Genomic DNA, 23,917 nt, shown 5'->3' with positions numbered 1-23,917 from the left:
TTGGTCTTCACTGACAGGTTTTACCAGACCTTTGTGACTAGAGACAGAGTCCAAGGAGGAGAGGAACTATGCATAGCAAAGAGGATCAACCCAGGGATCTCTTGAGAAATCTTGATGCAGGCAAGCTCATAAGACCTGACAATCTATCCAAGGGATCGGAAAGCTGGCTCATGTCATTCATTACTGGCTGCTGTCTATCATCTTCAAATGACTAAGAAAATCATGAAGCAAGTACTCCTGGAAGTTATTTCTGGGCATGTGAAAGTCAAAAGATCCAAGGGAGTGGCCTGAAGTTGTGTCAGGGGAAGTTTATGTTGGGTATTAGGAAAAGGTTCTTCACCCAGAGGGTGGTTGGGCACTGGAACAGTCTCCCCAGGGAATGGTCACAGCACCAGCCTGACAGAGTTCAAGAAGTGTTTGGACAATGCACTCAGGCACATGGTGTGATTCCTTGAGATGGTCCTGTGCAGGGTGAGGAGTTGGACTCGATGATCCTCATGGATCCTCATGGTCCCCTTCCAACTCAGCATATTCTGTGGTTCTGAGAACATCTACTGTGGATTTACCCAGGTAAATCATGCTTTACCAACCTGTCTTCTTAGACAAAATGACTTACATCTATGGCTAAGACAAGTGCAGTGGATACCTAAGGTAAGCAGGTCTTCAGCAGCTGTGTACTGCACCCTTGCAACCAAGGTAGGATTTTATTGTCTTAATGGGTGAGAGCTCTCATCTGGACCTTGTCCTGTTAAATATTTTAGTCAGTGACCTGGAGAAGGAGGGGAAATACACTCTTCTCCAGTCTGGGGATGAAACCAAACTGGCAAGTGCAGTCAGTGCATTCAAGGGCAGGACTGACATTTAAAGACACTCAGGCTCAGCAAGGACAAATGCAAAGACCTGCAGCTAAAATAGGCAGACCTCCTGAGGATGCCCCCTTTCAAGCCAAATGATTCCATGATTTATGACGTGCACAAGTAATAACCACTCTCCTTTAACAAATGACTTCTTTTCAGGGTGTATCTGAATACCATACCTGATGCAAACACACTAATGTGTAGAATGCTTCACCTGCTGCAGTTGTCATTTCTGTATTGTGCTTCTGAAGTACCAGCATATCAAAAACCATCTGAAATCAAGAAACAGAAGCAGTTGTGTAAGTGTAAACTTAACTTTCCACTTTATCAACATTTGCTGCTGAAGCTCATCTTCACTTCTGATAATAGCAATGAACATGTATTACAAACATCCAAGGTTGTTGTTTGCTTTGTTGCCCCCATTTTTTATTTTTGGATTTAGGTACCAGAACTTTTGAAACCCAGTCTCAGCTTAACAGCATAAATTCACATCTCAAAGCACTGGAACCTGTTGTTGATTTATATCAACTGTTCTTCAGAGAAACATGACATCACTTGTATTTTTCTCCAAAAGCTTTAGATATACCAGAGAAATAATGAAAAAAGCCTTTGCTCTTCCAGAATAAAATACAGAACTTTTCCTCAAGTTTTGGAGACTCCTATAGCTCACAGAAAGTCAAACAGGGAAGAGATTAGTAAAGAGGATTATTATAATTTTAAGTGGAAATTCAGAAATAAGGAATGAAACTATGTTAAGTTAGAAGATACATAAAGACGAGATTATGCAAGTTTTTCATTCTCTCAGCTTGTCTGATGAAAGCATTTAATGAGCAATCCTCAGAAATCCCAGTCAGTTTGGTAAGAAAAGATGTCTTAAGTAAAACTGAAACCTATACAAAATCAGAAGACAAGCACACAGATTTCACAATTACTTTGTTGCCACTTAGTAGGAACCTAGTTGCTACCAGGTCACCCCAAAATTCATTAAAGCGGATGGTCCTAAAAGTAAAGTACTAAACGTGACACTGAATTAAGAAAATGCATAATTCATTAGATACACTGAATAAATGACAGCATTTCCTTTCTAGTTCCCAGCTATGCTCTTTTTCATGCCTCTTCTTTTAATACTCTATCCAGCCTCCAGTTCACAGAAGTCTGGAAGCCTTCTGTTCACAGTTTCACCAGGAACTGCTAAAACTGTCAATCTCAAGAGCAGAGCATGAATATAAAAATTCCATTCTGAGAGGCTCAGGTCTTTTGTTTACTGGTAATAATAGATTCGTTCCCTCTACACCTCCATCCTCTTTTGTCTAGACTCTAGTCTGGTACCTTCAGTTCTTCATGCCTTCTTTCTTCTTAAACTGACACCTTTTTTTTTTTTTTTAGGTAACAGGCTGTTTCTTACTATATGTATTATCCTGATTAATCTGGATATGATCACTGTTTGGCCTCTGGATGCTACTTTTATGCAAAAAATCAAAGTAACAAGAAACATAGATGCCTTACCTTAAGAAAGTGCCTTGTTGCTAGAAAAAGAGTTGAATCTGTTTCTTGTGCTTTTGCACACTGTTCTGCTAACGGTGTTACAGCCTCCAGACAGAGCTGGCAAACCTCTGAGCTCATTCTGATAATGGATGTTAAAGAATTGAAGTCAAATTTCAATTAAATGGTGGTCAAACTACCCAGTTGTGACATTAGAAAATACCTGAAATGCTTGTATGTTTCAAGGCTTCTTTTCACTACAAAGCTGCTAATTAAAAAATCAAATTTAAAAAATGCTAGGAAAAAGGGGGGGGAAAGGATTCCAGCTTCATTACTTTTTTTATTAGCTACATGCCCTAAGGTAACATAACCCTCTCTGACATAACATTTTCAGAAAGAGTCCCTTATGGTCAAGCTCATCTGTTTCTGACACGTGCCACAGATTAGTGAAAATGGTACTCCCATTATGAGAGGGAGAGCCCATTGGCACCCTGACAGGAAATGCTCTGGAGCCAGCCCAGTAGAACAGCAGCAATGTTTTATATTACCAGCTGAGAGACTAATTCAGGAATGGCTTTGGGATACCAGCTGAAGGCTTATGAAGTTACACACTCTGAAATGAAGTAATGGAGGAGGCAGGAATGGCTGCCAGAAAAAACTTACATGCTAAGCTACTTAAAGGCTGCGCCCAAGCACCTCAAGTCGGAGGCAATTCAGCTAACACTGGAATCTCAGTGGACACTACAGTGAAACTCTCAATCCCCAGAGAGCAGAGTAAGAGTCAATTACTGATATATAATTATACACGCAGATATTGATAGGAAAAGGAAAAAAAAAGATATATTTAACAGGTCCTTATAAAAGCAACTTAGATTTTTTTTAAAAAACATTCCCAAGAGCTATAAAGGATACGATGACATCCCTAACTCCAGTGAGTACATTAGGCTCTTAAAGAGGTCCTCTGGAAGTTGTGGAATCTTCTCAGGGAATATCTCACATATGAAAGTGATTAATTTATAATATTGATTACACAGAGATGGAAACTGTCAAAAGAAAAGCATGGTATTTTTAGATTCAGTCACGTAACTATTTTGGCACAATTTCCAACTGTACAAAGAGACAAGACTGATGATGTGCAATGAAGAAAAGAATTTTAGCAGGAAACTTGAGTCATTAGAATGGCTACAACTTTATATAAATACAAACACTGTGGTACAATAAAAGACGATTCCTAAAGATAAACAGTAGATGGTGGCAGTCTGGTATCTGCTCTACACAAATTTAAGGAGTTTTATTTCAGACACAGACAAATCTAGTCCTGTGGGGTAAAAGCCTTGTGAGCATTTGGAGCACAATTGAGGGGCTCCCAGGGTAGATCCCTCGCTTTGGTCTGATCTAAAATGGATGCGGATCTTGTGCTCAGCAGGAGCTACTGGATGAGAAAGTATGTGGAGAGGGGACAGTTGAGACACTCTCCTGAAGTGTTGCCCTGCTTCCAAGTAAAACATGAACACAGCGCAACAATGAAATGCTGCTGTGTGATTGTTTCATGTTTTACTGTTCTACTGACAAGCTGCTCATGCCTATGATCGACGGCCATCTGTATTGTGGAAATAAATAGTTACTTTTAACCCCCAGCACTATTTATGCTTCTTGTCATATTTCTGACACTATCAAAGAAAGGACTCTATGAGCCACATTTCAGGTTTGGCTGTTGATCTGCACAGACTTGCTTTTAGAAGTAAAGTTTTGTTTAGGACCTTCAGATATACATTTTCTCAGCTTGCAGTATTTGTTTTCAAAGAGTATTTAGAACTATGGAACAGTTATGTACATTTATGAAATCTAGAAAATTCAGCTTATGGAGGTGGAATGCATAGAGGAACAAATTCTGGGGAATTCATTACTACAAAGCTTTCATATTCTAGCAGCTCTGTGTAAAAAATATACTTACCTTCAGCAGATCTTGTGACATTAGAGGCAGAACTAGATTAACCCCATATAAGACAACATCTGCTGCTGATACAGATCTATTTGTAACTTGCCCAGGCTCATGTCCTCTAAATACTTCATCTACAGAAAAGAAAAAATATTTTGTATAAAAGGAAGATTAAACATATTGAAGAAACAGTCCCATTTCTTTATAATACAGACATTTTAAAAAATAGGACTAGTCCCCTCTCTCCAAACAAAATTGTGAGGCACTGTATTAAAATAGAAACTTAGTGAGTGGAGGCTGTCACATCACTCTATATTTATATTCATTAGGACTAAGCATTTCATAATCACTTGTACCAGATGGCATGCTAAACCAGAACACTTCAGATACTGAGGGCTCCCTTCCATTACAGAATATTGCATTTGTTTCTAGTGGTAGCTGCTTCATGCCTGCACACATAAACACATAGTGAGTAAAATATTACTGCATTTTTATACTTTTTATATATATATTTACATATGCTTTAATATATTTTATGAACAGAAGGAGAAAAAAATGGGAGAGCTAACAGAGAAAGTTCAGCAGTTAGGATGTTGTCAACTTTTGTCCAGTTACAGGTTAAGGCCTACATTTCCCATCAACTGGCAATGACCTTACTTTTATAATTCCTGCATTGAGTCAGAAGCAGTATGTAGAAAATTCTCAATAGATTTGATCTCTAGGCATTATATCTAGGTTTTATTCACATTACTTTGTTTCATGGTAAGTGTTTTCCACACAACTAACATCCAGATCTCAAAGCAAATACTTTACAAAGCACTGAGTTGTCCATTTAATGGACAAAGTCTAAATCTGCTTCTGTACTCGTGTTGTGCATGCATGATGAAAAAAAAAATTATGTACTGCATTTCGGAGTACAAGATTCTCTCTTTTGATATATACCTCAGAAAAGCAATGAATATCAAAACATGCTTGGTATCAAATTGAATCTGCCTGGCTTGTTATCTGTGCAAAGTATATAGAACATGGTGAGATATGAACCATGCAAATGTCATTTGCAACAACTGCAATTCTAAATGGCAAATACACAAAAGAAAGTAACAGGTTGGAATACAAGAAGGAACCCTTAAGTACACCCACAAACCATAAGGCATGATTTGTGAAAGAGGAATACAGAAGACCCTCAATGATGGAATTTTAATGACTCAACATTTCACAAAAGTTGAATCCTGTACTAAGAAGACCACCCATCTGCTCTCTTGAGCTACTTTACTACTCCAACTTCTCTATGTGCTTTTTGTTATAAAACTGCTGGTACAACATATTCAGACTTGCAATTACATTCAGATTTCAAGCTGTTTCATACATCCATAATTTATTTTATGACAGCAATAATTTCAGATGTTAGAATATAGTGAAAAGTCCTTCTTTGCTACTTAAAATAACAATTTCCATATCCTGACCTAGTCAAGCCTAAACTTCAGCTTTTACTTTACATGGACTGAACACAAGCCCCAGAATGGTTCTTACAGTTTACAAAACAACATGTGGTTCATCAATTACCAATTCCTTAATACCTGTATCACTGAAATCTATGAATTCCTTTGATAGAAGATTAGTGAGAAGCTCCATAATAAGAAGGAGATCCTGATACTGGTCTTCTTCTGCTGTAACATCTATCCGTTGTCGACCTAGATTATTCTTGGAATATACCTGGAGCAGAGTTAGGCAGGCCTCATACAAGTTCATGGCTTTGGCCTATAAAACAATGTTACATAATAAGAAAACTTCCACAGGCTAAAAGCTAAACATCTTGTTTTAAGATGGCATTACTTGGTAGACAATACTTCAAGATTTTCATTTTAGTGTATGATCACTTTTGTACCAATTGTACACAAAATCATCAGGAACACAGCCACCTTAGACAATAAGAACACTTATAGCCATATATTGATGTGATACTGATTGAAAAAGCAAAAGATTAATTTTCTGAATTCCTCAGTCTTAACAAAAATCCAGACAAGACTGGTTTGGGACAGACTGGCATATCTCACTAATCTCACAAACTAGATTACCAACAAAATCCCCTGGGACACACTTTAAATTATAGAAATTTAGAGCCACAAACAGTGTACGGTTTGCGTATACCCAGTTTGGAATGGGCAGGAACTCTTCCAAATTTGAAAACAAAATAGCCAACAGTGCTAAGTGCAAGATGCAAGTGCAATGCACAAACTCAGAATTTTAACTGTTAACTTCTTGGGATCTATTAATGCCTTGCCTAGGACTAAACCAGTGTCTCTATGGTAAATATTTGCCACATAGAATACTGCTGCAATTCTCCTGGACTAGACTTCAGAGAAGTTTGATATCGTTATAAAAAAGTACACAACATAGTCTGTCTTCTTCTGCCACCCATGCATAGAGTTTGACCAGTGATGAACTGTGGTTAAATTCATAGGTAAAAAACCCAGTCTAAATGTCCTGCTTTTAATCTTTGCAAGTGTATGTTTTAAAACAAGGGAATCCTTTAACAGATGTGTCTATATAGTCTTTCTCTCTATAAAAATCACTACATTTTATTTTGTTTAAGGAATAGCACTGTATACACATTTACAAGCATGCACACACACTCTGCCCCCCTCCTTCCCCTCCTGGCTGAATTTACCTCTCCAAGATAGCAAATTTGTTTATGTGCAACTTCAACAAAGACTTCTATTATGAGATTAACAGTCTCTGGTGTGTTTTTGTATACTTCCATTAATCCAATACAATTATTAAGGAAGTCCATTAGGAAATTGAAGAGAATTGCTACGTTATCAATCTGGGTAGCCTCAGCAATGCCACAGAGCGCTTCTAATGTAGCAGTGATTTCCTGCTTCACTTCCTCCTCCTGGCAGATCTGCTGAAAGTTTTCTTGGTTTATCACATTCAAGAATCGCTGCTGAAGTGGCTGAAGAACCTTGAAATTTTCCAAAAAAGTCACATTAGGATAAGCATACTATTACATGAGATATGAGGTTTAAATCACTTAGCAAACTGATTCGTGTACTGCCATGCCAAAAGCAATCACTTCCAGTTTCCAATGGCTCAGTTATGTCATTATCTGTCACATTAATGCAAGCAGAAGTGGTAGTGAGCAGTGCCTCTCACTGTCCATCATGACCTGCAGGCAGGTGTCAAATGAATATTTTAGCTAATTTTGTAGTGTTTAAACAAATGACAATTACTTTCTCTGGCTCAAAGCATTTTATTCCCTTCAAATTCAGCATTAGGGGGAAAATTGTTACAGCTTATTAATGAAACCATTAAGATAATGCTCACAGTTATCTTTGCCACATTAAGATTCTCAATAGCAAAATCACTTTTGTCATCATCTGTATTTTGAATTTAGAAACTTCCACAAAAATAGTTGATTTTTTTCCCAATCACTTCCACTGCATTGCAATTTTACCTTAAATCTCTAATTTTGTAGCTCTGCCAATAAAAGCATGTTTTTATCAGAAGGTCAATGCTTCACAAAGTCAAATGGTGCTTCCTGATGCCATTTCAGCTACTTTCTAGCATCAGCCTTTCTGGTATTAAATATCTGAGCTTTAATGGTGCCAGTGCACAAAGAGCTGGTCAAGACTCTTCATTATGTTCCACATCAGCTTTTTACTTACTGTCATTATCATTAAGTGATAACAGAATAAATCATAATACCATAAAATTAAAATGAAAGGAAGAAATGTCCCAGTGCAAGGGAAATTTTTAATCTTCCATAATAGTCTTTTTCAAACATATTGCTCTACTGTCTATCTCACAAACACTTCAATTAATTATTAGTGGCTTCTTTTTGGGTTGAGATATTTTAGATACAATTTAGATACAAGAGGTACAAGTATTGACCATCAATAGAGAATAATTTAAAAAATCATCAGTATTAAATGACAAAATATGTTATACAAATTGATTTTGTGTCACTATAAAATTCCCTAAACTAACTGGCTTATATGGAGGCAACAGAAGTATCAAAATAGCTTACCTCTGTCCAGTATTGTTGCTTTGTTTCTGTATCCATATGAGCAAAACCTCCTAGAACTAAAGCTTTCATTAGTGTTCTCTGCACAGAACTAGACAAATAGTGAAGAGGAGGGCTTCGCCTTGCAAACTGTTTAGCTAAATTCCACCAGTTTTCACACTGAATAACTAAGTTTGCCCTAAAAGAGGGGGAAAAAAAATTCATTAAAGACTTCACAAAATTGTATGAACAGAGCACATCAGGTTTCTAGCAGTTGCCAGAATTTTTTGTTGCTATATTTTTAAAATTCCTTTATTCTGAGGCTAAATTGCCTTTTGATTTTCATCTTACTAATGCCTCAGCTCTCAGATTTCTAAAGTATATACTCTGAAAATAAATCAATTCATACAGGAGAAAAGCAGGGAAGTGCTTTAGTTTTACACACATACACACACAAGAGTTAATGGACATATTGCATGGATTAAAGCTTAGTCTCATTACTTCATAATAAAATAAGCAATTTATTCCAAAACTAGCTCCTGTGGGGTTTAATTTTTTTAAAAAGAAAAATCCTCAAGCATTTTAAATCCTCATACTTCAGAACAGTCTTTCAGTAGACCGTGAATGTACGATTGCATGTATAATTGCATGTCAATTGACATAAAGCATTCAACAACTTCCTGCTTCACAGTTTGCAATATCAAAGAAAACTTATTGAAATTTGACTGAATCCACAAAATCCTGTATTTAAAAACATAATTTAGATTTAAAAACATATTTCATACTGGCTTAGCCAGTATCTGAACTCCTAATCAACAAAAATTAACAGCAACATAAAAATCCTTGCAATAAGAGTGGAGACCAGGAGAGTTTTCCTTTCTCACTGTTTAAAAGTGAGACACAAAAGTAGGGAAGGAGAGTGCACTTCTAAACAGTAATAAAAATTAGGTGATATTTTGTCAAATACAGGTCTCACTCCTCAGCTTGTCAGACAAGTTTGTGATGTTTTTTTGCAGTTATAGTATGTTACTAAAGTAATTTACAGAGGCATGAATATGAAGTGTCCTATATCTGGATTACTGTGGCCAAAAAACTTTAAAGGAAGCAAAAGAAACTTTTTGACTTCCAGAGGTATAGCAACTTACCGCTCTCTCCTTTCCACTAATGTTACTAGCAGCTGTACAGTATCATTTGCAAGGTCCTGCTCTGAACTCCACACTGCCAGGTTACTGATCACTTTTTCTAAAAGGTAACCCACAATCCACTGGGAACCCTCTGTATCAGCACCAAATGCTGTACTAAATGGCAGACTTATCTATAAGAAAAGCATTAAAATGAGTGAGTTTTACAGAAGCCAGAACTCAAAAGTGTATGGCAATCATTGTAAGCAAATTCTTTTCAGGCTGTCACTTCTTTCCTACTTAAATTACACAAATGTTACATAGACAAAGGCAAAGAATACCTGTAATAGAAAAATCTTTGCCAGATTTATCTTGTGATTTTAAGCACAACAGCTAAAACAAAGAAAAGTTTCAACGTCCTTACAAAAAAGGCTTGAGTATGTCTAGCTTTTAAGGCCAGTGAAAGTTCAAAAGCTTTAATAATTAAAAGATCCCAAAATCACCTCCCAAAAGTGTTTCCATGAATTTAAGACATAATTCCTCAAAATTCAGTGGTAAAAATTATTACTAATTCTTGATCTATATAGAAACTTGTAAAAATTAATTTTCACCTCAATTTATCTGCATCTGCTTTCTGCAGATGGTTCCTTCAATCTATACATCTTTTAGGAAACATGTCACATTCTGGTCCTGGCACATTAAAATATGCTTCCTTGAAATTGCCTGCTCTCCTACCTTCAAAGAAGGTTTCTCAAGAGTGAAATCCAAAGACTTTGTAGTAATTGTGCAGGAGCTTCCTGTTAGCACACCACTAACACTTCTACCTTTAAGAACTCATATACATGGCTAAGCATTAGCTTTAAATAGAAGTCTCAATCATTTTCACATGACAACACAAACTAAATGTGTGCATTTCCTAGACACTCTGTTTTGTTTCTTCACACTCTTTTTTACATGGATCTTGCCCAACTGGTACCTTTATGAATTCTTAGCTGTGCTATATGTATGAGCTGAATAATACGACTCCAAATATTTACAAGTCTGTGTGATACCTATTATTGTTAAGGAGAGGCCCCCTGAAGCGTTAGTATTCTTAGTTGCTTCAATAGTGGAAATAAAGGGGAGGAGGAGAAAACTTCTCAAAAATTAGAGCCAACAGGACCTCCTCAGGATGGGGGGCCTCTGTGAGCTAGCTGGATTACAGTTAGTTCGATAAGCAAAATCAGGATCAAGTTCTAATCATGATTAGTGCTGTCCAAGCACGGTAAGAAGTTGCCCTTTACAAAGAACACACTGTTGAAATCATGATATATACAATGAGAATGAGGAGAGAAAGTAGCATGACATTAGCTAATGTATACTGCTACCTTGTCATGGTGTTAAATACCTAACTCAGAATCATGATCAAGAGCAATCACTGTATTAGAGATGAAATGTAAAATCTGATGGACAGTCACAATTTATAACATCACTGCAGTGAGTTTCACTCGAGTACTATGTTATTCTGATATGACAATGGCTACCCAAAAAAAATCACATTTACAGCAAAATGTGCAAGAGTCCCACAAAAACTTAAATTTCTAATTAGTAAATGAAAGAAAACATCAAATTTCAAACAATTTCCAAAATAAATCACAACCCATATAACATTAAAAATAATTTAAAATTGCACTTTTAAATAGGTACACTGACATCTATATTCACAGGATGATATTATTGTTAATACTCATAAAAGTAATAAATGAAAAAATTTATAAATTTATGAATAATAAATTCATAAAAGTTATATCCTTACCTGATCATACAACTTTTCATCTACTAGGAGGTAAGTTTTTGCCCAGCGCTTGAGGAACCATACAATATCTTTGCCCATCTGGGGGCTCAGGAGGTGTGTGAGATTTGCCCTTATTGCTCTAGATTCTACTTCTGACACTCTTAAAATAGCAGATAACAACCTGCAGATTTAAAATACAATGCACAGAGTGGTTTTTGGAGAAGCAATGCAACTACCAAAACCACTTTCATTTTTCACAAAATGTGACAGAAGGATCAGGATAATACAAAGCACTTCAACTCTCATCAAGTAAAAAGCACACGAATTTATTGGTTTTGAAATGCATGGTGAGAGAAAGAGAGAGTGAAAGAGAGAGAGAGAGAGAGAGAGACTAGAGCAAATATCCTCCAAAAAGTTCCTTGCACGATGAGGTTTAATAAAGGGTTCTCATTGTGTGGTGTTTGCAGGGTGACACATACCAAAAAACAAATACAGAAATGACCAGTTATTTTTCTCTTGTTCATTACTGCTGGGAAATAGTCTGAAGTAGTAAATCATGAGGTGATTGCATTAATACAATCAGTCCATAAAACTACATTAAATACTAGCTCTTGTAGTACAGTACATCAATTGAATTTTGTAAGAATGTGATTGTGCATAAGAAACTTAGGAGCTGACAGTGGACTATTTCTTGAAGACATTTCAGAGTTATTGCCAAAGGGCTTCAAATTTCTCATTATTTTGATCTGTTTTTTTCCCACCACTGAGACACTGCATCAAGAAATCCTGTTTGGTGGTCACTTCTTGAAGTGGCCAATAGTATAAGTGAGCAGTGTTCAACCTTCTAAACACTAGGCACATACATCATTGCTAATGAAGGTCCACTTTTTCTACCTTCTTCCCAGAAGAAAACATTTAATGAAGGCAACAACTAATCTTAGGTGAAGACTCCTCCATGTCAATTTAAGAATGGAATGCAATCTTCTGAAGTGTGAGGATCCAAATTGAGGAGTCCTTTGTGAGCATCAGCCTTCTTGCAAAAAGAGAAGGGAAATCTCTCCTGCTTCTTTTATAGGCTGACAGTGATGTCTGACAACAATTCCTCACGCTCTGAGGATCAATTTTGCTGCTACTGCCAAGCTTGGGCAGTAACCCATATTCAAAGTAGAGAAGCTCACTGATGTTCTGGAAAGCATTTGCTTAAGCTGTATATGTGCTGAAGAATTTTAGAATATATATTATCTAAAGATTTTGATCTGCCAACTTTTTTTACTTCAGTAATTTTAAGGATTTTCTGTAAAAAAATAGATCAAAGATGGGTATTCAGTAGAAATACAAAAAACATTTCTGTAAATTCCCAAGACTTTGGCTTATGATGCTTGTAAAGACTGTTAGGTCAATCTTTCCTTTTTCAATGTTCAGTGTTTACATATTGCTTACTTTTCACATTCATAGAAGTCTACTCACATTCTAGGGGTTTTTTTCTCTGAAAAAGCATTTAACACAGTTAATAGTACAAGATGCATCCTTACCTAATTACAGAATCAGTTCTGTTGTACCCTGGGATGGAAGAGGCCTTTTCTCCTGGAGATCCCAGAATCTGAAGTGTTGTATTGATGTCAACCTCAGCTGAATGTTTAATGGAATATTCCATCACTTCTGGAGGTATTAGCGGAGTCTCTCCCTGAGTATCATTAGCCAAGAGGTAGCCTTACATTAAAAAAGAAAGAGTGATCACAACTTTCTACCCTAGGTTAACTTACAGCTTTCTGATTAAAGAATCCATAGGCTTAACTGCAGACATCACACCAGAATCAAATGTTTGTACATTTGCATTGACCCTGACTAACACTGCTTAAATGCATACAAGGTAATTAGAATCTTTAAAGCCATTCAGTAGGAAAAAACCTAAAGTGACAAGAAACCAAGACTGGAAAAGGAAACCACCAATTTAAAAACCAATAAAAAAGAGACAAGTTTTGCTTCATGTAAAAGCACTACAGTCAATTCATCTACTTGGGGGAGGGACAAAACAACATTTTGTTGTCATTTTTTTTCTTCTTCTGCTATGTGGTAAAAAAAGTCTTGTTTTACAGCTTCTGTGCTGAGTCCATATCATTTGGGACTTCTGTTTTGCTAACATCTCACATCTGTGAGAGTCTTTCAGACTTCAAGTACCTGTGCTGTAACACAGTTTTCCTGGCCTAGCAACTTCAGATCAGTTGAAGCATGGGTTTTCATACAATACTCTGGTATCTAGATAATATTAATTCCAGCTTTAATTGCAGTTTTCAATATCTGATCTCATAACCATCTGTGAGCTACAAACTCCATCTCAGTGTTACAAAAATATTATAAACACATTCATGTCAACATCTGAGAGCAACTGAAACGCCAGATCTTAAAAAATGTCCCACAAATATTTCATACATTATACACTTCTCCAAGCAAAGTACAGACTTAGTTGTTACTACATTTGCAAACTTAAGTAAAACATCATCATCTAAAAATCAAACCCAAAAAGGCTCTAAATTCAAGAGGCTCTAAATTTAGAGCAAAAAGGCTCTAAATTCCCTGAAACTTAACAAAATAGCGGGTAATGGATCATCAACACTGAGAAAGTCTAGAACTTTCATGATTCTCTCTCACCATTACCCTGATCTTATGTTCCCTTATATAGTCATGTGCACCCAGCCACTGATACCATGAACAGACTAATTTCTTGAATAAGTTGACAGATAACACAACCCAAACATCTATAACAAAATTAGTTGCAGAAATTTCCAACAGACATTGATGGAACCTTTACATGAGGTAATCATTAGAGATAATATTCCTGTTACTCAAGGCAGATGATAGTAAGACAAGGACTTTGCAAGTCCTGTATACAAGATGAAATCATTGTAAGGGATAAAATGTATAGTCAATGGAGAGTAGTTGATATACAGGGATTTTTTTTCCCCCTGAGGTGTTCCAGCTGCAATAAAACTACCAGAATAAGTACTATTTAAAGCTGTTCACTAACCTGTGACTAAAATAAGCCAATGAATATCCTCATACAGGTCGTCAAGCACTTTATTGTCAATTGAACCTGATGCTGGTGAGGCAAGTAACTGCTGCTGATGTCTTTGCAACTGTCCATGGAGCCTTGTCACTCGGTCTTCTAACAAACTGTGGACAAATAACAAAGTAGCTTTACTGCTTTTAAACTGTTTTGGCAAAGCTAGGCTTTTCCTATGTGACTGCTTTATCGATTTGCATTCATGACTCTTTTTTTTGTACCTACCTTGTGAGAAGAGGTATGCAGTGCTCTGCAGCAATCCTCCCCAGCATGCCTACGCTAGCCAACTGGTCACAGAACTGGTCTCTGTCATCTTCCTGCAGCTCACTTATTTCTTCTTCTTCCCGAGAGGCCACACCGTTGGCAGTCTTTGGTTATTTCAACAAAATTAGAAGCAATCAGTTAAAGTCATAGTTGTTAAATTCATTATCACCACAATTTTTTGCATTATTTTGGCTCTTTCTTGCAAGACAATTTGCACTTATGAACAACAGACTTATACTAAATTAGATGCAGGAGAGTTACAAAGAGTCAACATGGGTTCAATTGTTTTCAAATTAGCATTTCACAAACTCATTACCAAAATGCCACATTCAGTTAATTTGCTAACATTTAAATAGTTCTCAGTTGTCTGAGATCTTACATAATAGGCAGTGTTTTTCATGATTAAATGAAAGTTAGTCCTTTCATTAAAGTTTTTCCCTAACCTACTGTTTGAGAGGAAATAGTAGTTTAAAAAGTACCACTAAATTTTTAAAAAGTACATTAAAAGTAAATGCTATAAACTCAGAAAACAGCAGACTAATAATCTTGATGATCTCAGTTTTATTTCTTGCTGATGCAGGAGCTGCACTGTTCAATTTCTCAAAGCTTATCTTGGTTGCATTATAAAACTATTTAAATTATAATCAGATCTTATTCCTTGAAGAGATGAACCATGATATGCAGAAACCAATTACAAATATTAAAAGTGTTTCTTTCTTATCTATTAATCATAAAATTTATGCAAGTAACTAAGTAAAATACAGGAGGCGGAGAAAGCCATCAATTGACTTTGTTTCTATAGAGGCCCTGGAAAACTGAATCCACTCCTTATGCAAAGTGCTTTTAATTCATCTTTTCTTTATGTAACCCAGCAAATCATTCTCTTTTGGCAACTTCAAAGCTGCAGCTGTTTATTGAAGGGTGAGCCTCTGCTCTCAAAGCAGACACTGAAAGTTCCTGTTGCCGCTTTGATATAGAACAAGAAGCATTCTAAAATGCCAGCTGTGGCTTTTAAAGGTTACCCATGGGATAAATGACTTATCTCACAGAATGACATGAATCAACCTGTGTACACAAGTTATGTCAAGACCGCCTGATATGAATTCAAAGCTCTCTTGTGAAATATTTCTCTCAGTTTTGGCACTGTTATTACCATCTGTTACATATTGAGATAGCAGAATTATGTTTTACATAGTGCTTTTCAGAATGAGGTACCTCTGAGATCTTTGCACAGCATCAAATTAAAGAGAGATTTTATACAGTTATTGAATTGAATCTGTGCAATAACTAATTCATCCAACATTCACATCCAACTGTCGGTATAGGAATCTATTTTAGTAAGATCCAGATTCCTGGCAAATGGACAAATCATCTTTCTTTTTCAATGGTTCAAGAGATACTTGTTATACTTGTAAATTTTCTCTAGACAGTCAACTGTTCAAAAACTCAACTGGGAATTTATTTTATCCAAAAAGAACACATATTCCAAGTTTCTTCCACTTTGAGTGCAGTCAGTCTACCTTTTTTTTTCAGATATTTATGCATGTCAGTTATATTTTGAAGATAGTGCATGGGAGGCAACAATCACAAAAAAGGCCCCCAATTTCACTGAGAATTTTAACTGAAATTCTAATCCAGAAGGAAGGTCAAAAATTTAGTCACTGTATCCGTGGAAAGAACAAGATACACATTGATTTGAGTTACAGCTTTACTTTTCTTCTTTTTTTTTTTTTTTTTTTTAAAGTGATTTCCAACTTTACCTTCCTCTAGCTTCCCTCCAGAATGAGAGAAAGAAATGGACTGGGAAATCACAAATGAGTAACAAGTTCAGCACTTTTTTTCATTTCTGAAATCATAAATGGCAATTCTATACTAGCTGCCTTGAGCTACATAATATACAGACACCAAAAGACACGGGCCAATTACTCTATGTTATCATCTAAAACTACTACAGTGAAGGCTTACCAAATTCCTTGTGCCATCAGGAGCAGCTAGATGGCACTGAATGTAGGAATTAAAGACTTGAACAGCATGTTGGGTAAAGAAACCTTTATGGAAATGTTTGTCATCTTGGACCAAAGTAAGCCAAGATTCCAGTAACTTATCATATGCCTCCATATACACCATGTCATCTTTGTCAAGCTGCAAGAGATGAAAAATAAACAAATAAAAAATCTTATTACTAAATAGCTAAACCAGAGGAACATACTTATATTTATCATTATTTTATAGATGTTCTTCTACTGTTGAAACAAACAAAAAAAAAATAGTATCTAAGGATAGTTAAGAAAATATCAAAATGAACTGAAGCAAAGCATCAAAAAGGTCACTGCAGCTTTCATGCCTGCTAGACTTTAAAAAACCTGTCAATGTGTTTAGCTATTTCTCTTCATCTGCTGTTGCATATAGATTTATAGGTATTCCACTATCTCTGAAATAAAGAGAGAGGAAAAACAATGATTCCAGGGGAAATCACTGCAAGATTATAAGTGTTCAAGAAACCTTATTAGAGGTAGCCAGTTTTGATGATGAATCCCAACTTCTCATTCTATGAACAAACCAAAACCCAATGAATTAGAACAGAATAAGCCTGCAGCTTTAATTACTCAGTGCATTTCAACAGATGTTTCTTCTTTTTAATTATTCATGTGCTTATACATAGCACATAAGTTGCCAAAGGAAATAACTTCTCTCAAAAACAAAGTCCAGAGTTGCAGGCAAATGAAAGAATCCAAAAAGCATTGGCCAAAGTGGCCATTTCTTTTAAAAAGTATTTTTAATGTATCTCTCAAATTTTTGTTTTGATGCAAAATTGAATGTTTGTAAATACATCCAACTTCAAAAAACTTCAGCGCTGACTGTACATCCTACTAAGATGTTGTCTGCTCAAGTTTTAACCAACAGGATGGCTCACAGAAGTTACCCTGAGATAGCAATGGTTAGTAAAATGGTTCAATTATGAAATAAAGAGATATTAAGGTCTTAATTATGCTCCAGACACAAGAATTCCTGACTTCCAGTGAAGATACAAACACGGCTGGATGAACAGGCAAGGAAAAGAAAACACTGGCTGGATGACTGATTAAGAGGAAAAACTGATATCACATTGGAAGCATTCCAAGATAGCTTCACAGCATCCTTTTGTAACTGCAAAGTTGTCATATTTGCAGAAGTTAAAATATGGGACATACTGACGCAATTGTGAAAACAAAACCTGAAGGTGACAAGGAGAGAGGCAAAATTCAACGCTAATTTAAGTCATAAATTTAGGAAAGACACCCCAACATACCTTTTTAAAACTTAGCTAAAGACACAAAAATTTATTGATAGTCATTCAGTCCTGAAGTACTGTGACATGCATGTAATATATTTACATCTATAACTTACATATAAGACTTTTAATATTTTTAATAATTGAGAGTATTAACAATTAAACAGACATGGTTTTATGAAGAACAAAATACTATTAAATATAGCCAATTCATTTATTTGAAAAGGTAATAAAGAAGTTACTGCCATGAAGAAAAAATATTTCTACACTTAAGAGATATTCTCATAAGAAATCTAGGACTAATAAGTGCATCCATAAAATAAATGCCCAAACATTAGAAAGATTTTATCCACATTGAACCAATCTGGTCCTGAAGAAAACTTACTAAAACATCCCAATTCTTATTTCAGATTAGCTACTGCAGTGCTACCAAAGATGTCATACAGGCAAAGTGCCAGGCTGTAGACTGGGAGCTGAATCATTCTGATGGATCAAAACTCAGATGTTCAAGAGAAGCAAGACAAACCCAATAAATGTAAAGCAAAGATGCTTAATTCCTCTTAATTTCCTCTCCGTGAAACAAAAAGAGATTTGGTCCTTCTTCCTTCCTAGTTTGCTGACCCTTTGAAGTAGAAACACTTTGAAAGTTTGTTCAGCAACAATAAGTTGCAAAGAGCTGGAAGTACAGCAGAGGGGACCAAATTCAGAATGATCTCTGCTATCACATGATATTTGAAAAAGTATCATGAAACAGGAACAGTATTTAATATTGTTTTTGAGAAAAATAAGCTTTGATGACATTTTTATTGGACTTTTTATGCAACATCCTGTTCATACTCTTTACTAACAGCACATGAGCTCACAGAAAGCATCACTGCATGCATTCTAAAAGAAATTTGGGAAAACACATTAGCCATGGCCAGGACATTCCTAAGCCAAAAGATTGTTTTCAGGGATGCAAAATAGTACTTCTATAGGCACAGCACATAGTGTTATTGCACCAGACAGTGGTACAAGCTAGTGTAAGCCCTTGCTGAGAGATTGTTTTAAATGGCATCATGTTGACCACTATTTTCATTAAACATGATTGCATATTCCAGTTCTCAAGTAACAAGGTGCTAACTGAAGGACCAACATCCCTTTAGTTCCTTTGAATTTAAAGGATAGCTGTCTGTGGTTTTGATGGATCTTATAAAGGCTTGAGCAGCATTTCTAAATGTACTGGTGAACACTGGAATAAGTATTTGATATTCTACTAGAAAATCTCAAAAGCACACAAATTTTGACCAGTGAAGTTTGCAAAGAAGCTTTATTTTAGATTTTAAATTTAAACACTGATTTTCTGATTAAGAAATGAAAAAATGAAAAGTTTAAGTGAGGACTGGCCCAAATATAATACATTTTAACTTTGCAGCAAAGACATGATCTAATGCTCTGCAATGAATGCTAATTAGTACACCTGCACTCTCTGGTAAAGAAACACATCCATCAACTTTCTAACCAAATACTTCTATAATTATTTTCAAACTCATTCTGTCACTACACCAAACTGTCAAAACAAAGAAAATCATCCTTTCTCATGATAGTGGGGAAATCTTGTTTAGTATCTTGATAGTCTCATTTTAAATCTATAGCTACTGTACATAAATAGTTGAAGTGAAAGATTATTTACTTTAATTCTAACATTATTTTCCTTAAACTATGTGGCCTTGGTAGTTTTTATTTTTAATGCAACTTTTAGGAGCAGAACACTTAGGTGATTCCAACTGCTCTTTAATGTTGCAACTAAAGTTTCAAAGAAAAAAATCCTTTTAATTCCTGTGCTAGATCTGTATGCACAAATACCATTTGAACTGTGTCAGCAATGAAGGTATGACCTCAACAGCTTAGATGTTTGATGTTAAAAACAGATCTTAACGGCTACGCTCACTTAAATCAGAAACTCCTTACTCAGAACTCTAGGCAGCACTTAAGTTTCAGTCTGTCCATATGTTCATGTAGTCATTTTAAACTTTCAGAAGTGCAGCTTGTTCATTATCTACAACAGCAAGTCAGCAATACTTTCAGACTTTAATATTTTAAATTAATCCATTCACTTAAAAAATTAAGATGCACTTTAAATCAAAATGACGTTGGAAAGATGCACACAGTGTGTATTTACGTTCATTACACTGTGTGAAATAAAAAGAAAATCCTCTTGTATGTGATTGCAGAAATATCTAGGACAAAACCACTGAATTGACAACAGTTATTAACAAAATAGCCAAATTCTCATGTCACTTAAGCTTATCACAAATAGAAGTGAAAAAGGCTACCCACTTTTTTAAGAGCAGCTACTTACCACTTCTTCCAAGGCAGCACTTCTTCCAAAAGAACAGGTGAGGTGTGCAAGGCAGTTAACAAATGAAGAGAAAAGTTCATTTGGAATGGCCGTTAAAATATTGCGAGGAAATACAGTTATCAGATTGCTGATAATACTGGAAATTCCCACTGCTTCAGAGTCTTCTATTTCAATTCTATAGATAGAAATAGCAGTTTTTTGCCATTAAGAAAATTATAAAAGGGAATTGGTTTTGTTGATACATTTTCAATAAATCTATTTCATAATAAGCACCACCTACTTTAATCTGTCCTTTCTCAATTTAAGCAATCCAACAGTATGCACAAATTACATCCAGAAATAAGCAAGCCATACCACTTCTCCACACAGATATATTACAGTCCAAACTAAAGATTAAAAGATGCCATCTAAATTTAGAGAGCAGGCATACATACCCATTGATAGTATTCAGTAATCCCTCAATGAAGTGTGCCAGGTAATCAACTTGGGAACCTTCATCAGGAAAGACTGGCCCGTGCAAAGACGCCAGCTGTGCCAGGCACTGTAATGAATCTTGGGCCATATCTGTATCTTCTCTGATTTTTCGATGTACCTTTCAGGAAGTGAGGTAGTTAATAATACATGAAAACAGGGTGTTCTTACAACAGTCACATGGCTCTCAATCCAAAAGAGCACACACCAAAAAAAGCCTACTATAACTTCCACTCAATCTGAAATACAAGAGTTTCTGCAACTCTCTAAAGCATGGCAAACGTCAAGATCGTGACTCAGCTCACACAATCTCAAGCCTTGAATTAACTCACTGAAACTAACATTTAGTTAAGGCTCACCTACATGTTGAAAATTGAACTGTCTATTGAATGTTATGTCTTAAAGAGCGAAACAGATGCCAGCCAGTCAGACATGCTGCTCCTTCTAAAAACAGCAATAATGACAGTCATCTCTATTATGCTAACTATGCCTAGGCTATAGAGTCTTGCTAAAGTTAGTCAACAAGTTCAATCAAGATTATATAGATGCTTCTTTAGCAGAAGTAAACACTGAAGACATGTACAAAAATGAATGCATCACTTCCTTGGCAACACCCTTATATTATACAATGCCAACAGTAATCTTCCTGCATTTGTGCAAACTGTTATGTCATTATTTCTGTTGTTGAGACTTTCTAGATTTGAATCTTAACTACTTCAGTAAACATATTCTCACATACTTATTTTAATCAGTCAAGTAGAGATTTAAAGAATTTTTTAAGGCTCATGCCTATTTTTTCACAGAAGACTTATTGAATAAATAAACAAAAGAATATGAAGTAGCTTTTTCACACAAAAGTGAAATTTAGCTAAATTATTTCAGCAATATTATACCAAAAAAGTACAGTTAAAACACTAAGCACTTTTCTGTGGTGATATAGTTGCAAGTTCACCCAACTCATAACTAGTTGGATTAGCTGCACAGTTAATCCCTGAAAGATCAAACTAGCAGGAGAAATAAACCCTGCAACAGAAATACCCCTCCTAATATATGTCCCACACGAGGCTGAGATTAGAAATGAAGGCTTTAGCTCTAACAGAGCAATCCTGCCAACTTTTGCAAGGTTATTAAAATTTCTCAGATAGGATAAATGAATAAAAATTACTACAATTTACTTACATTACCTCAAACACCAAACTACTATTGCAAGCCTCAACCACTGCAAATCAGGAATCTAAAACCAGAACTGACAGCATACTGCCCTGGCTAGCATTCACTGAAAAATAATAAAATACAGGCAAGCCTTGCTTACTACTAAGAAAAATGCAAATGTATTAAAGCAAATCTGCATATTATCTTTTTTTTTTTTAATCACAAATAAGTAATTGTAAACCAATCAAGCAAACAGATATGCAACTCTAACAACTTCATACTATTAAACATAGAAGAAGGGTTAACGTGTAAGCCAAAAAGTTATTTGCATGTGGAGGTTCACAGCTGACAGTAGCAACTGTCTGGATAGTCTAGACAGCTGTTCAGATTCTGTGTAGCTGCTGAGAGTTCTGCCAGTGATTTTTTTCACCTTTTCAAAACTGCTGGATAAACTTGCAGTAACAAAAAAATAAAATAAATATTTAGGTTTATCGAAAATTCTGTCAAGTAAGGACGTGTATCCAAACACATACTGTCAAGCAGCACTGGAGAGTTACATTTACATTGTCTTACAACAACTTTGTCCAAGTTTTGAGCACATTTCTCTGCTTTGCAAAAATGAAAAAAAGCCTGAGAATGCTGAATTCTCAGATCCCAAGGGATGTAACCTAAGTCAAATTGCATAGCAAATGAATTTATAAGTCAATATATATTGCTACTGCAGTAAGTCTTAGTTGAACGATGATTACAAACTTCTCCCAACAGTTGTAAAAACAAAACAACACAATTCTATCCATTTTTAACATTGTGGGGCTTTTATATTACAGAAATTGAGTACTACATTCCCCTTTCCCAACACCACCTCTTCCTTATTCCTTCTAACTTCCTCTACTTTAACCTTTGTGGATTTCCTTCGTGCTGAGGAAAGAGATGCAGAATTCTGTATGCTTAAAGTAGCTAGAAAACTGCAATTACATTATGTATTTTCAGCTGTTCTGTTGAGCAAATGCTTTAATATCAGCAACCACACACTGTCCGTTTGATATTTTCTGAGAGCCGTTACACCTTATCTGAAACATTCACTACTCTACTAGTGCTCATCGCGCTTGCTTGTGTATAATGAGTACATGTCCAGAAGTATTAAAGGTATAAAAGTTGAGATGACTATAAACTTTTTTCTACTGGTAGTGGTCACCAATTTAAAGCAATGAATAGGCAAAATACAAATTCAGTACCCTAGGAAAAAGACAATACTTCTGTCTGCTTAGATAAGCAAGCTAAAGTGAACAGAATCAATCCTACCTGATGGAAAAGGAAGAGTCCGACAACACAGTTTTAGAACAGGAAGGAGCCGCTTTCCCTGTGGTCTGGACTATGAAAGTTGAAGAAAGAAACTTACTGTAAAGAAAAGCTCCATAACTCTGCTGTCCAGGAGGGTCTCGCGCCAGGATTCTGTTGGCTTTAGCATCACATTTTGTGAGGATTCAAACATAGCTATATAATGTCTGCCCAGTTATCTGGTGTCAAGGTCAACAATAACATTCCTACTTGGCTTTAAAAAAATCCTAGATACAACAGGATCCATTCAGAAAGAATGTAATGGAAACAAACTTTAAGCCTCTTCACATACACAGCATAATTCATGCATGAGGCCAAGGAATAAAAGGTATTAAGTATTGAAAAAAAGAATGCTCCAGGAATGTTAGATAACAGTTTGATCATAATTATGAGACATACCATAGCGATACGATCACTTTGATAACCAGGGTGTCTAATGTGACACTGTGAGAAGGGAAAAAAGCAACCGCAATTAACAGGTGTTAAAATTTATGCAAAATAGGAAATCATTTTCTAAAAAATTTTCCTGGCAGCTTTTAAAAAGGTCTTACCATAGCTAAAGATAGCTCATTGAAATCTATATCCTATTTTTCTAAATAGCCAGATATGTGTCACACAATGCAGATATGTTAGCCCTGCATGAATCTACATTTTCTAATCACACTGAGAAGAACAAAAGCACAAGTCAGCACAAGGCATTGTCGTATTCAAAACATTTGTAAGAGACGCTCATGAAAAATGCGCACGCTGTAAAGACACAATTTTGCTGCACTCATTTCAGCTCTCACCATGTATTTTGGCATAACTTAATTTACAAAATTCTGCCAATATTCTAGTACAGAA

At 35.8% G+C, this 23,917-nt stretch overlaps 1 protein-coding gene across 1 annotated transcript in view; it reads right to left on the bottom strand.

Annotated features, from left to right (window-relative positions):
* Positions 1-23,917, bottom strand: part of XPO4 (exportin 4) — an 80,477-nt gene that overhangs the window by 10,228 nt on the left and 46,332 nt on the right. The window contains exons 7-22 of the mRNA XM_071434092.1: positions 23,136-23,248; positions 20,548-20,705; positions 20,114-20,288; positions 16,467-16,643; positions 14,463-14,605; positions 14,202-14,347; positions 12,709-12,886; positions 11,198-11,357; positions 9,427-9,596; positions 8,306-8,480; positions 6,947-7,240; positions 5,856-6,036; positions 4,294-4,412; positions 3,252-3,382; positions 2,364-2,481; positions 1,037-1,129 (exon numbers count right to left, since the gene is read on the bottom strand). Of these exons, the coding sequence (XP_071290193.1) occupies positions 1,037-1,129; positions 2,364-2,481; positions 3,252-3,382; positions 4,294-4,412; positions 5,856-6,036; positions 6,947-7,240; positions 8,306-8,480; positions 9,427-9,596; positions 11,198-11,357; positions 12,709-12,886; positions 14,202-14,347; positions 14,463-14,605; positions 16,467-16,643; positions 20,114-20,288; positions 20,548-20,705; positions 23,136-23,248 (2,531 nt within the window). The remainder of the gene's footprint in view (positions 1-1,036; positions 1,130-2,363; positions 2,482-3,251; positions 3,383-4,293; positions 4,413-5,855; positions 6,037-6,946; positions 7,241-8,305; positions 8,481-9,426; positions 9,597-11,197; positions 11,358-12,708; positions 12,887-14,201; positions 14,348-14,462; positions 14,606-16,466; positions 16,644-20,113; positions 20,289-20,547; positions 20,706-23,135; positions 23,249-23,917) is intronic.

The sequence above is a fragment of the Agelaius tricolor genome, unplaced genomic scaffold (assembly GCF_023055355.1).
Source record: "Agelaius tricolor isolate 1412-34295 unplaced genomic scaffold, bAgeTri1.0.p SCAF_9, whole genome shotgun sequence".
NCBI lineage: Eukaryota > Metazoa > Chordata > Aves > Passeriformes > Icteridae > Agelaius > Agelaius tricolor.
Note: the sequence above shows the minus strand (reverse complement) of the source record. Positions and strands in the feature narration are given on the sequence as shown.